The following is a 13,201-nucleotide window of genomic DNA, read 5'->3' on the forward strand; positions in this document are numbered from 1 at the left end:
CTTACTTTGTATTTTTAACTTACTTTGTATTTTTAACTTACTTTGTATTTTTAACTTACTTTGTATTATATTTTTTGGGGTGCATACTTTGGCATAGATGTGCGGTACATGGCGTTCTTATTGCGATAGCAGATATGAAGTTAGATATTTTACGACGCTCCTTCAACCCTTTCTAACAATGTACTAGTAACCACACTGTAATAATCTCTATATTCGATACACCGGCTCTCTATTCTAGCGGTGGTTAAGGTATTCAGCATTTACTGCCCATTCCATACATAGGACCTGGCTGTGATATCCATTGATGTCTGTCCCGTCCAACCCACAACCAAATCGTCGTCAACATCTTGAAGAATGACGTGGATATGTTCAATGCTAGCAACGGTCTGCCATTTCTTCTTGTTCTTAAACCACATCACCTTTTCTTCCTTGATGTTATTTGGACAACTCCCGTTTACCTCTCTGTGTCTCTCGACAATTTTCTGGGTGAATGTCCTGTCGACAAAGTCTTCAATAAGCTTGCGTGACTCTGCGGTTGGGCCACCCTGACCGTCCTCTTCAACTGGGATCCGAGTCTTAAGCCAGACAACCAGATGCACGATGTTATGTTCGAGTCCGTACGGCCAGTCATTGCGGAGAATTTTGTAATCAGCTGGATGAGCAAACGGAGTTTCGTCCTGGTATTCAAATTCCAGGCCAGTTGACGCCTGGGTGTCATTGGAGTCTTCAACCTGTTCAGGTTGAGCCTTCTTTTTCCAGAGAAGACGTTCCCGCAGTAGAAATCCAATGACCGAGTCGTTTTTGTTTCTTGTCTCTCTAACCCAGAGAATGTAGTTTCTGAGGTCTGACGGTGCCCGGTTCAAGACAGACATGTCTCCCTCGGCTTCAGCATGTCTCTGTGTCAGTGACTTAATACTCTATACAAAATATTGCTCGAAAGGAGTAACAGTAACAGAGCTAAGCTACCTATGACATCTTTAATATCTTGCCAGGTATATGGTATATATTCCTCATCGTTCTAGCCCAACGATTTAATGTCTCCTTCTGTTAAAAGAAACGGCGAGAGCTCAATGTATTTCTACACACTCAGCATACTGATAGACTTAGGAAGAGGAACTGACAGATAAAAGATATGCGATTTCACTTCTATTCATTTCTCGGGCCTCTCTTCTGTAGTCTGTTGATATCGATCAATCGAGATCTATTGTTTCCTAATTATGCAATATGCAATGCCCCTCATTTACAGGATTTGAATGGTTAACCATCAATAGTTACCAGCTACCCCTTATTTTTCTACATCAAGGGCACACATCATAATTAATATATACAAAATGTTTAAAGAAATATAAAATTAATAAATATAATAAATAATATACGTAAAAAAGACACCTCCAATAATACAGCTGGAGAAAGATAGTAAGAAAAAAAAATGGACTGTCAGGGAATCGAACCCTGGACCACCCCCATGCTAAGGGGGTATTATACCACTAAACCAACAGCCCCTTTTCATGTAATCACATGACTATGTGATCATGAACAGGGTTCCTTCGGAAGAGACGCAAGCTAGCTTCTTATTATGAGAAGTGCAACAAGAGCGAAAACGTTTAGTTAGAAGCAGCCATGCAAAAGCCAGCTTTGCGATAGCTCAACAGTAGCTCGGAGACCAGCTATTACTTGGTATATTCTACGAGGCTGCTGCCTGCAGCTCAATCTTTCCGTTAGCTGTTCAGTTTGTTATACCGACGCACCACCATGGACGTCTTCTCTGCGGTCTCCGGTTACATCTCTAAGATGGTGACCACTGGAGATACGGCCGGCACGAACTCCTCCTCGAAAATGAAGATACTGCTTCTTGATAGTGAGACCGTGGGAGACGCGACCCTTTTTTTCTTGAAAAAAATTGATCTAACTGGTTGTATAGTTACCTATCGTGTCGACAGCCATGACGCAGTCTGCTCTCCTTAACCATGAAGTGTATCTTATCGACCGGCTTGACAACCAATCCCGCGAGCGCATGAGGCATCTCAGATGTCTCTGCTTCGTCCGCCCTTCTCCAGACTCTATACAATTTCTCATTGACGAGCTACGAGCGCCCAAATACGGAGAATACTATATCTATTTCAGCAATATTGTTCGCAAGTCATCATTGGAAAGGCTGGCAGAGGCGGACGATCATGAGGTTGTGAAATCAGTACAAGAGCATTTTGCCGATTTTCTGGTGGTTAACCCGGATCTATGCCATCTCAATGTCGGTTTCCCTGGACAGCGGATCTGGAGCCACTCCCCTGACCTCTGGAATTCAGATGCCCTGCAGCGGACCACTGAAGGTGTAATTGCGCTATTATTGTCCTTGAAGAAGACTCCCTTGATACGATATGAGAAAAACAGTCTGATGGCGAAGAAACTTGCCACGGAAGTTAGGTACCAACTTACGCAGGAAGATCAACTATTCAATTTCAGGAAGCCAGATACACCCCCGATTTTACTTATCCTTGATCGCCGAGATGATCCCATAACCCCTCTATTGACCCAATGGACATACCAGGCTATGGTACATGAATTACTGGGAATTACCAATGGTCGAGTTGATCTTAGTGAGGTCCCAGATATTCGTCCAGAACTAAAAGAGATTGTTATTGCTCAGGACCAAGATCCCTTCTTTAAAAAGAATATGTATCAGAATTTTGGTGACCTTGGTGGTAATATTAAGGAATACGTCGAACAGTACCAGTCCAGGACAAAAACCAATATGAACATTGAATCTATCTCTGATATGAAACGGTTTGTTGAGGATTATCCGGAGTTTCGAAAGCTTTCTGGGAACGTGAGCAAGCATGTGGCCCTTGTAGGGGAGTTGAGTAGGAATATCGGGGAACATGACTTATTAAATGTCAGCGAGCTAGAACAAAGCTTAGCTTGCAACGATAATCATGCAAATGATCTCAAGGTTGGTGCTCTAGCTTGTGTTCCATTGTATTTTCTTCGTGCAGACACGCTTACTTTTTATCTGCTAGTCCCTCCAAAGATTTATCCAGTCCCCTACCGTAACTGTGGAGAATAAATTGCGTCTTGTTGCTCTTTACGCCATTCGTTACGAAAAGCAACCTTCAAATACACTTCCAGTTCTTCTTGATCTCCTCACCGCCGCCGGAAATGTACCTCTGCATAAAATTAACATTATCCCTAAGCTCTTAGCATACCACAATTCCTTGCAAGCGCCGCCAGTTGCTGGTGGGTTCTCAGACCTATTCGAGTCAGCCTCCTTCTTAACCGGGGCTCGTGATCGATTCAAGGGGCTGAAGGGTGTAGAAAACGTATATACCCAGCATTCTCCACGCTTAGAGGCTACTCTTCAAAACCTGATAAAGGGCAGACTAAAGGAGCTTCAGTACCCTTTCCTCGAAGGTGGTGGGCACACCCGGGACAAACCACAAGATATAATAATCTTTATGGTCGGAGGAGTGACCTATGAAGAAGCAAAGATGGTTGCCCAAGTCAACGCTAGCTCTCCTGGAATTCGGGTAGTCCTTGGTGGGACTTGCATTCACAACAGCACCACTTTCTTAGACGAAGTGGAAGATGCTGTAGGCAACTGGCCTGAGCCTCCACCAACAACAGCGGCGGGGCGATTACGAGCTGAAATTAACCGATAACTTGCATTGCTTTTAACTATCTGACGAATTTTCTTTATCGCTATATTGAAGAGTGTATATCGACGATTCAAGGCGTTCTTTATATAGGCAGATCTATCTTGTTTACCGCTTTCTGCTTGCCACAGGTGCCAAAAAAAAAAAAAAAAAAAAAGGATGCCAAGAAATCTTAAAAGCTTGATTGAATTGAATTGAAACACAGGGAACATCGTCATGCAGTCATCAGGAAGACCTCAAACCACTTCACACTCGACTTATCTGCTGAGAAGTCGGCAATTGCACAACCTACATTCTTAAACGATGGACTCACAAACTCATACATCGCCCGGCGTAACCACGCGGGACTCTGGGCTACGGTTGCCTTCCACTACGAACCCTCCTGGGCCCCAGAATCCTCCAAAGCAACTCGTATGGCTGGTAGGTAGACTCCGCAATATCTCGCATATTTTACGAAACTATGGATATGTTTGTCTGCCATATTTGATGCGTAATAACGCCTGGTATATAGATATTTGGCGCAACAGGCCATATTGGCCGTTCAGTGGTGAAGTCGGCCCTCGGCCACAACGACCTCGTTGCAGCTGTTGGCCGTACATTCGAAACGTCTCCCGAGAGCATGGGACGTCTTCAACAAGAAAATAAGAATTGTCTCGGTCTACTGTGTGATGTCCGCACCAGAGAGACGGTCAAAGCAGCTATTGACCGGACAATTGCTCATTGGGGCCGAATAGATATTGTAGCCAACTGCTCTGGTTACGGTGTGATTGGGGCATGCGAGGACCAGGAAGAGTACGATATACGAAATCAGTTTGAAACTAACTTCATGGGCACGCTGAACCTCGTGCAATTGGCCCTGCCACATTTCCGGGAACGCGGAGCAGGGAGATATATCATTTTCAGCTCGACTTCGGGCGCACTGGGGGTTCCTGGGTTAGGACCCTATTGCGCTTCGAAGTATGCGGTCGAAGGACTGATTGAGAGCATGTTATATGAAGTCGACTGTTTCAATATCAAGTGCACGCTTGTTTTGCCGGGCCACATACGTCGTGACGATAATGACTTGATACCTGGAATGCCTGAGAATGCATCGAATTACCTCACCTCGCCGCTGCCCGCCTTTGGGCATTTTATGATAAAACCGGCTAGTGAGCCGTACAGCGGAGTCACAGCTCCCACGGCGCATGCGAGACGTATTTTGCAATGGCTGGGTGACAAACTGCCTACAAGTGCAGTGAAATCTGCAGAGCTTGTGTGGCAGCTGGGCCACTGTTCTTATCCGCCATTGAGGCTGCTACTGGGCACATATGCGGTAGAGAGCATTAGAGACAGGCTGAAATGTGTTACAGAGGAGATAGAGGATTGGAAGCATCTGAATTTTCCTCCTCCCGATCAGCCACCACAGGCAAATCCTTCCACCAGGACTGAAGGGGACTCGGCGACAAAAGAAGCAGACGATCAATTGGCATCTAATGATATACAGGTAACGGATTAAAGAACAAACGCCTCGAGTTATCAGACATTCCCACGCCTGCCACCTTTTCCACTCCAGGATCTATCATAACCACCAGCCATGCCGGATCCTTTATGCTCCAACACCTACCCCCAATCGTGGAAATGTGACACCATTAAACATAAAAACACCGATTTATCCGTGTTGCAATATCTTAACTCCCTATTTATGCCACATTTCCCTGTGCATTTTTATCTTTGGTTCATTGTTATGCGAGAGTTACTTCCTTTTGAAGCGTACGCCATGAGATATCTTGAGGAAATAGGCGAATACTTTATCAGCAACGTCGTCAATTTTGTCATAACGGGCTCCTAGGCGATATGCCGCTGCTGTACCAGATATTACAGCTACTTCGTGCAAATTCTGAAAAAAAAAAAAAAAAATGACATATTAGCGGATACTCTGTGACAGAACATATAGGCTGTGCTCTTTTTTTTTGTCTTTTTTTTCTTCTTGAAAGAGAAACATGGGTACTTACCGTATAGGTCCAGGAGCCTGCATAGAAGGTATCATTTCTTCCGTTCAGAAACTTCATGGCTGGCACGAGTTTCGCAAAGTGTTGCCATCTGTGGGAGAGCTGGTGCCACCACTTTTGCTCGATTATTTTCTCCTGATCGATAAGGTCTACAGTCCATACATGCCGCATTTTCTCGTCTATGAAGTGGCTTTGGAATATGTGGTCTTCGAACGGTGGCAAAGGGTCATCAGTACCGTTTGGGTTCCGGAACTGGTACTGGAATCGTGTGCAGTCGTATCTTACTTCCATCTTCTCTGGCCGTGCTTGGTATGAGAATGTAAAATAGGATGGCTGAAATCTGGATGCGACGCCCTGTTCCCCCTTTGCAACTTTGATATGTTCCTTGTCTTCGAGCGTCTGGGCTTCACCGCATATCTCATCCCGGTAATGGACCTCGAACTTTCTCTGAAAGTAGGCATGGTCAGAATGGGTAATGGTCAGGTCCTTGCACCATTGGGTTGTCCCCAAGACCATCTTCTCCCGCCACGTTGCCAGATCGCCTAGTAGGTCCTTTGCCTGGTCCCCCGGAATGCAAAAGACGATCTTGTCATAAGATTCCGACAGGGTCCTGTTCTTAATACCGCTATCTCCGATCCTGTGGTCTGAATCGATCCGGCGGGTTTCCACTATGATACCTTTCTTGTTTCTCTGGAAAACCTTCACGACCTGGGTATTGAATCGGATATTGACCCCCTTTGTGCGGAGACCTTCTGCCCAGTCCAGATAAAAACGACTCATATTTGGATATGCATATACGGAGTGGTCGAAGGGCACGAGTGTCGACATGTCATAGGAACAGAATTTTATATCAGGGTCTTCAAAGAGGCCCTGGTAGAGCCCACATGGCACATCACGGCCCTGATTGCCCATACCGAAGAAGATGGAGGTTGCGGGATAGATAATCTTGTTTCCAAACTCTTTTGAGAAGCCGAAGATGCGCAAGAAGGCCTTTAGCGGGAGATGCCAGAGCAAGGAATACTGGCGGACTCTCGTGAGCAGTTCCCCGAATTTCCGTATCTCCTCCGCATGTTCCTGCACGACAGAGGTTGGAAAGGCATTTGTCCAGAAGTTGTCCCTTCCCTTGCCAAATGCGAACTGCAGGGTGGTCTCCTGTGGCTCGTGTCCATATTCCCGGAAGAAGTTGTACGTGTGCCTGAATATCCCCGGGCCACCCTGGGCCCCGATATTGACCCAGTCCGTGCCGAATTTGGCCTTGTCGATGGCGATGGACTTTGCCTGTCCGCCTGGCACGTTGTCCTTTTCGAGCAGGGTCACTTCGAACTTGTCCGGTTCTTTCGCGAGGGTTGCGGCGCATGACTACAGCACACTTGGTTATTATTCACTCATGCTCCATGGTTTTTTTTTTTTTTTTTTTTTTTTTTTTTTTTTTTTTTTTTTTCTGCTGGCAGAGACAACAGGTATGGTAATAAACCATTAAACCTGGCTGGGTCTCAAAAACAAGGAGGCCCCCGGAACGAGCGAAGGGACACTCACCATCCCAGCAGCACCTGCACCCACCACCAGGACCTTCAGCCTGTGGTCCTCTTTCGAGGAGTGTTTCGAGGCCATTCCTGACACCTTATCCAACGCGCGAGAGCACAAGGTTGAACGTGAGAAAGATACGTATATAATTATGTCAGCCCTGCCGGCAGGTATTTTTTTTGGCATCTGTCTTTTGCGTCTGGTTGCTCCATGTCCTTCCCGAGAAGGCTACGGAAGAGGCTACGAGAAGTCTAAAGTGGCAGTTTTTGCGCAAGCAGGCTGGTTTCGAGCCTAACCATGGTTCGCCTTCCAGCCAGCTCATGTTTTCCTGCCTGTAGATCGTGTGGGAAGGAAAGAATTCATGTATATCAGCTATTTTGGCGGGTGTAACTTCCCAGTTCTTGATAGACGTAATTTATGGCCGTATCGATAACGTATGGCGAATTCCCTTTTCTGCAGGTCGCCATCGGTATTTTATCGTAATTTATTTCACGTGATACTCACATTACCTACCTATACCTAGTCTAGCCAGAAAGGCCTAGAAGATCTTCCTGCGCCAGGGGGTTTCTCTCGGTCTTTGAACGAGCTCGGCAGAGACAGAAACAACAAACACCAGGGAGAGGACGGCGTCATAAATGCGATGACAATATTTGCGATTGGAGCTTGTTACTGGCTGGCCGTTTTCCTGAACCACCACTGAACCGGTGGACAGGTGAGTTCAGGCCCATGTGGATGCCACTTTTACCCCAGGCCTCGTAACTTGGGACTGCATCGGATATCAACCGCGCTCGAGCAGTAATATCCACCCGTTTCAGCCAATATCCAGCCAGTCTATTGAATTTTAAGAGTGCTGGAGCGAGAACGAGAGCAGCAGCAGCATCTTTGCCTTCTTCTTGTTACTATTCTTATCATTCTTGGGAGTCCAGGCCATTTCCGTCATCTCGATCCGTGGTCAACTCCGAGGCGTTTGGACCGCGTTTGGGTCCTGAGAGGACACATCCACGGCTTCCTCTGCTTGCCTGGTCCCACGGATCAGGCATCATGGACCATGACCTGCAGGCTGCGATTGACGCCTCGTTGAGAGACGCAGTAAGATCTCAGACGAATTTACAGCGGCGTAACTCTTCGATTGTTGATCTTACTGGGGATTCAGATGGGGACGCGTCGGCGGCGCGACGGGCTGGAAAAGCAGCAGCAGCAGCAGCAGAAGAAGAAGAAGAAGAAGAAGAGGCAGGAGACGATGACTCTGATGCAGAGTTGAAGAGGGCTATTCAGCTTTCTCTGCAATCGGGGCGTGGTCCAGAGCATGAAACGATTGATGTTGACGCTCTAGAGGCGGGAAAAGCTACGGCTACCCCTGAACCAAAGAAGACGGCTTCAGCGTGGATAGCGGGCTTTGATAGGAAGAAGATGGAAGAAGAACGACTAGCCAGGCTGGCGAAGAAGAGAAAGACAGGAGAAGATGGCTCTGCTTTAGCTTTACCAGCTGCACGGCCGTTGAAGGCGTCAAGACGTGAGCCGCCGTCTGAGAGTTCTTCGTCTTCTGCCAAGATATCATCCATACCCCCAGCTACAGCTACGGTGGCGGCAAAATCTGCGCCTGGAGTGCCATCTACAGAGCCGACTATACAGTTCCCAGAGGGTGCGGTGAAGAAGACCTGGGCTTTTCGGTGTGAGAGAAAGGACGACATCAAGCTTGAAGAAGTGTTGCAGCCGTCTGACCTGGAGCTGGCGGTGCTTAGCTCGTTCCTGTGGGACATGGACTGGCTGTTGATGAAGTTTACCAACCCGAGCACGCGGTTTCTATTTATCATGGGGGCCAAGGGAGAGGAAAGGGTAAGCAAGCCAGCACAGTCGAATTGACAATCCTGAGTACATTGGCTGATATAACCAACTGTGCAGCGAGCACAGCTGCTGCGAGAGACTGCATCGATGTCGAGGATACGGCTGTGTTTCCCGCCGATGGACGGGGAGGTGAACTGCATGCACTCTAAGCTGATGCTGCTTTTCCATGCCAACCACCTGCGCATTGTGATACCCAGCGCGAACCTGGATCCGTACGACTGGGGAGAGAAAGGCGGCGTGATGGAGAATGTAAGCAAGGCGAAGTCTATCTCTCTCTACCTTTTACTTCTACGGAGTATAGGATATAGATTTGTCTCCCCCCAGCTAACTGGAACATTTGTTAATCTTCTTTTATTTTACGATTTTAAGATGCTATTTCTGATCGATCTGCCTCGCAAGGCCAACGAGACCGTCAACGACACGACGCCATTCCGGGACGAGCTCGTTTACTTTCTTCGAGCGTCGACGTTGAACGAGAAGATCATAGACAAGATGCTCCAGTATGATTTTAGCAAGACGGCTAAATATGCTTTCGTGCATTCCATGTGGGTTCTTTTTTTTTTTTTTTTTCTTCCTTTTTTTGTTTTTATTTTTTTCCTTTTGCTTTGGGGTTGTTAAGCTACGTTGCTTAAATACCTTAACTTTTTTTTTTTTTTTATTTTTTGATTTTGATTTTCTCCAGCACCTTAAATTCTATTTTTGTGAACTCTAACTCTCTCTCTCTCGCTGCTTGCTGCTGCTGCTGCTGCTGGCTCTCTGGTGTTTCTGCGACCAAAAACAAAAAGCGACGAGACTATATTTTAACTTAACTTGCGGTTGTTGACTTTTTTCTTTAATGATCCGCGACCAGAGGTGGTTCGCATATAGGCTCAGGCTCATACGAGCGCACTGGACACTGCGGGCTCGGCACGGCGGTTAAATCATTGGGTTTGGCGACGTCGCGGCCCTTGAAGCTGGACTACATTGTAGGTTGTCAAAATGATGGGAGGAGAGCAACGAGGCAGATTGAAAAATGGCGCGACTTGGACTGACTTGACTGACGTGTCCTAGACATCCTCTGTGGGTTCGCTAACGGCGACTTTCCTCCAGAATCTGTACTGGTCGGCGCAGGGTAAGTACACAATATGCCCGTGATTTCCTTTGATATGCGCGCAGGTTTTTTTTTTTTTTTTTTTTTTTGTGGTTGGCAGAGAGAGAGAGAGAGAGAGAGAGAGAGAGAGAGGGAGGAAGTTGAGATGTATGCATGAGCCTGACACGTTGTAGGCGACAACGGGACGAAACAGCTATCCGCACGAGCGGGGAACACCCGGAGTAGCAACAAGAGCAACCAGAGCAGCAAGAGGAGTGGTAGAGGCGATGATGACTGGACAGGGCGGATGAAGGTGTACTTTCCGTCGCGAGAGACCGTCCGCAGCAGCCGGGGCGGCGTATCGGCAGCAGGGACGCTGTGCCTGATGTCGAAATGGTATAACTCTCCGATGTTTCCCAGAGACGTCATGCGGGATAACCGCAGCGTGAGAGAGGGGCTGTTGATGCACAGTAAGGTAAGTAAAAATGCAACATCCATGTCCACCACTAGTTAAGTACTACTGCGACTTCTGCTCTTACTAGCGTGTTGATTTACTCAAGCAACCCCTGTCCTGCCACCAAGTTACTTACATGTGGGCTGTTTGTGTTAGGTACTGTATGCCCGGCCAGAAGGGGAGGCCCGAAAGGGAGAGTCTAGGAGCGCCGACTGCGCTGGATGGGCGTATGTGGGCAGCGCAAACCTATCCGAGAGCGCCTGGTAAGTGCTACTGTTACTTGTTACTGTCGCTGGTACTCCGTACTACTGTTGCGTTTTGGGGGGGGGGAGGGTGTGAGAGTGAGTAAAAGTGGCTGCCTCGCTAACGAAGGGCCTAGGGGACGGCTGGTGATTGACCGCAAGACGAAGCAGGCCAAGCTCAATTGCCGAAACTGGGAAAGTGGCGTTGTGGTCCCCGTGGGCAGAGGGGAGGACGGCACGCAAAGAGGAGCATCAGCAGCATCAGCAGCAGCAGGAGCAGCACCAGAGGCAGAGCTGAGCCAGACGTTCAGGGCGGCGGTGCCTGTGCCGATGCAGGAGCCTGGCCGAGAATACGCAGAGGACGAGCAGCCGTGGTTCTACCTCGAGCACTTCCACAGTGACGCTACCAAGTAGAAGATGCAGGATATCTACTTAGACAAGAGTTAGAGAGCAACGATTTAATGCATGGCTCACCGACTCCAGCACGCTTTTCTGCGGTATCTACCTTAACCCTCTTTTTGCATCCTGCAGAGGATAAGCATCGATGCATGGGATGGGCTCTAAGGTGCAACAGAGTAAAGCGTAATAATAATAATAATAATAAAATACTGACTGTCGTGTCCCAACGGGTTCACGCCCTCCCGCTGATCCATTATTAGTTAAAAAAAGAACTATAAACCACATGCACCTTGAGTGTGCTCCATCTGAAGAAGTTAAGTATACTTAGGGTCAAATGCAAATTATACATCTACGGAGTACCAGGAACGGAGTATGTATGTTCTAAGTATCTCATCTTGCACGGCGTAACTCGTATCTGCCCGTCAGCCAAACCTCCGAAGAATCCTGAGAGATAGCCAGAGACAGACACATCGACAACCAGCAAGGCTTTCTTTTCTTGACCTTTTCCCTCTTTCGCCGTGCATGCATTAGTCTGTCTGTTAGTATCAACCCCCCCAGGAGAGCAGCAGACAGGCTGAAACAGCCCAACCTCGACCGTCGACCAACCACCAACCAGAGCAAACTGAACAGACAGACAGACAGAAAGAGAGAGAGAGAATGAGGTCTGACCGCACTCCACAGCCATGGCCACGGCGAGAAAGTCAGGAAGTTTGAAGTCTACCGGGAAATCTTCAAACTCGTCATCTTCTTCCAGAGGAGCAGAAAGGTTCTGGGCTTTTAGCAGAAGAAAGCCATCCTCGTATTCCGTCGGCCGTTCTCCACGAGCCAGCAAGCGAAAAAGCGAAGAAAAAAAAAGGCGCATCAGGGACAGGGATGGGACGGGGATGAGCGTCAGGATGGACTTAACTCTTGCTGCTAAGAATATGCAGACAAGGACAGACATCACTTAGAGGGCAGGGATAGGGGACAGGGATGGACAAGGACAAGGGGAAAGATGGAGGAGAGGAAGAAGACAGGACGAGGACAAGAAAGAAGATGAAGATGAAGACGAAGACGGAAGACGAAGAAGTCGAGGCCAGGGGGACCATCCGTCCATCCGTCCACCCGCCTGGCTGTAGGTCTTCTTCTTCATCGTCCTCGTCCCTAACTCTGAGCTTCTCTTGACTTTCGGCTGATCCTCTCAAGCATGTCAGATCTCTATCTCGACTTCTCTGCTGTCTATCTTGCTGTCCAGCTGTCTGACAGTCTACTGACAGTACTACGGGTACCAGCGGAGACGGCTGGTCACAGTCCTATGTATGCAGACGCCTTCAGCAGAGAGAAGAGAGCGGCCCACCAGCAAGCCTGCCTGCCTGGCCTGCCTGGCCTGCCTGGCGTCTTCAGGCGGCATCCCTGGCAGCCCAAAGGCAAGGCCGTTATGAAGTCAGAGGCTGTCATCTTGTTAACCTCGGCCGCCGCCGTCGCATCATCCCATCGTCATCGCCCTGGCCTGGCTGTCATCATCAATCATCAATCATCAATCATCAATCATCATCCGCCATCCGCCATCCACCGTCCACCGTCCACCGTCCACCGTCCACCGTCCACCGTCCACCGTCCACCGTCCACCATCCACCGTGCTGGCCTGGCCTATCAGAGAGAGAGATAAGCGGGTGGAGGGCAAGGCAGGCAAAGACGGCACGAGCATTCTTCTCTGTCTCGTCTCTACTGAGCACTTGTTGCTATCGATATCGACTATCGATATCACATCTATATCAACATCCAGCTTCAACTAGGTTAACTCCACGACGCCGACTCCCTGGCCATGGACTGGACTGGAAGTGTAACTTAACTCTCTTCTGGCCTTGCCCATCCCATCCCATCTTTTATTCTATTTTATTCGCCTCCTTCACAAGCAACAAGCAGAAGCCAAAAAAAAGCAACGCCAGCAGGAAAAAGCAACCAGAGAATATATACTTATAAAGTATACCTTACTTGACTATAGGAGCCAGAGTTATTACTAGCTGATACAGCCAGGAAGAAGCAAAGTTGTC

The 13,201-nt window shown here is 48.1% G+C and overlaps 6 protein-coding genes and 1 non-coding gene across 7 annotated transcripts; 4 read left to right on the plus strand and 3 right to left on the minus strand.

Moving 5' to 3' along the window:
- Nucleotides 1–44: 44 nt before the first annotated feature.
- TERG_06598 (uncharacterized protein) lies at nt 45–1,313 on the minus strand. The gene has a single exon (XM_047748643.1). It carries the CDS (start codon nt 870–872, stop codon nt 261–263), a length of 612 nt encoding a protein of 203 aa, XP_047604630.1. The 5' UTR covers nt 873–1,313; the 3' UTR covers nt 45–260.
- A 117-nt stretch (nt 1,314–1,430) lies between these two features.
- TERG_10559 lies at nt 1,431–1,502 on the minus strand. The gene has a single exon. It is a non-coding gene; the product is annotated as a tRNA-Ala (tRNA).
- A 440-nt stretch (nt 1,503–1,942) lies between these two features.
- On the plus strand, nt 1,943–3,653 carry TERG_06599 (uncharacterized protein; the record flags this gene model as incomplete). Its single annotated transcript, XM_003232559.2, has 2 exons — nt 1,943–2,947; nt 3,015–3,653. 2 exons carry the CDS (start codon nt 1,943–1,945, stop codon nt 3,651–3,653), a joined length of 1,644 nt encoding a protein of 547 aa, XP_003232607.2.
- A 297-nt stretch (nt 3,654–3,950) lies between these two features.
- Nucleotides 3,951–5,142, plus strand: TERG_06600 (uncharacterized protein; the record flags this gene model as incomplete). Its single annotated transcript, XM_003232560.1, has 2 exons — nt 3,951–4,067; nt 4,159–5,142. The coding sequence occupies 2 exons, from the start codon at nt 3,951–3,953 to the stop codon at nt 5,140–5,142; spliced, it is 1,101 nt and encodes a 366-aa protein (XP_003232608.1).
- A 237-nt stretch (nt 5,143–5,379) lies between these two features.
- On the minus strand, nt 5,380–7,246 carry TERG_06601 (uncharacterized protein; the record flags this gene model as incomplete). Its single annotated transcript, XM_003232561.1, has 3 exons — nt 5,380–5,523; nt 5,639–6,994; nt 7,172–7,246. 3 exons carry the CDS (start codon nt 7,244–7,246, stop codon nt 5,380–5,382), a joined length of 1,575 nt encoding a protein of 524 aa, XP_003232609.1.
- Nucleotides 7,247–8,200: 954 nt separating this feature from the next.
- Nucleotides 8,201–11,389, plus strand: TERG_06602 (uncharacterized protein; the record flags this gene model as incomplete). Its single annotated transcript, XM_047748644.1, has 6 exons — nt 8,201–8,995; nt 9,062–9,253; nt 9,374–9,553; nt 10,055–10,115; nt 10,268–10,790; nt 10,907–11,389. The coding sequence occupies 5 exons, from the start codon at nt 8,201–8,203 to the stop codon at nt 10,585–10,587; spliced, it is 1,548 nt and encodes a 515-aa protein (XP_047604631.1). The 3' UTR covers nt 10,588–10,790; nt 10,907–11,389.
- A 571-nt stretch (nt 11,390–11,960) lies between these two features.
- Nucleotides 11,961–13,082, plus strand: TERG_06603 (uncharacterized protein). Its single transcript, XM_047748645.1, has 2 exons — nt 11,961–12,282; nt 12,362–13,082. The coding sequence occupies exons 1-2, from the start codon at nt 12,141–12,143 to the stop codon at nt 12,814–12,816; spliced, it is 597 nt and encodes a 198-aa protein (XP_047604632.1). The 5' UTR covers nt 11,961–12,140; the 3' UTR covers nt 12,817–13,082.
- Nucleotides 13,083–13,201: the final 119 nt, after the last annotated feature.

This window comes from Trichophyton rubrum (genome assembly GCF_000151425.1).
Source record: "Trichophyton rubrum CBS 118892 genomic scaffold supercont2.8, whole genome shotgun sequence".
In the NCBI taxonomy this organism is placed as follows: domain Eukaryota; kingdom Fungi; phylum Ascomycota; class Eurotiomycetes; order Onygenales; family Arthrodermataceae; genus Trichophyton; species Trichophyton rubrum.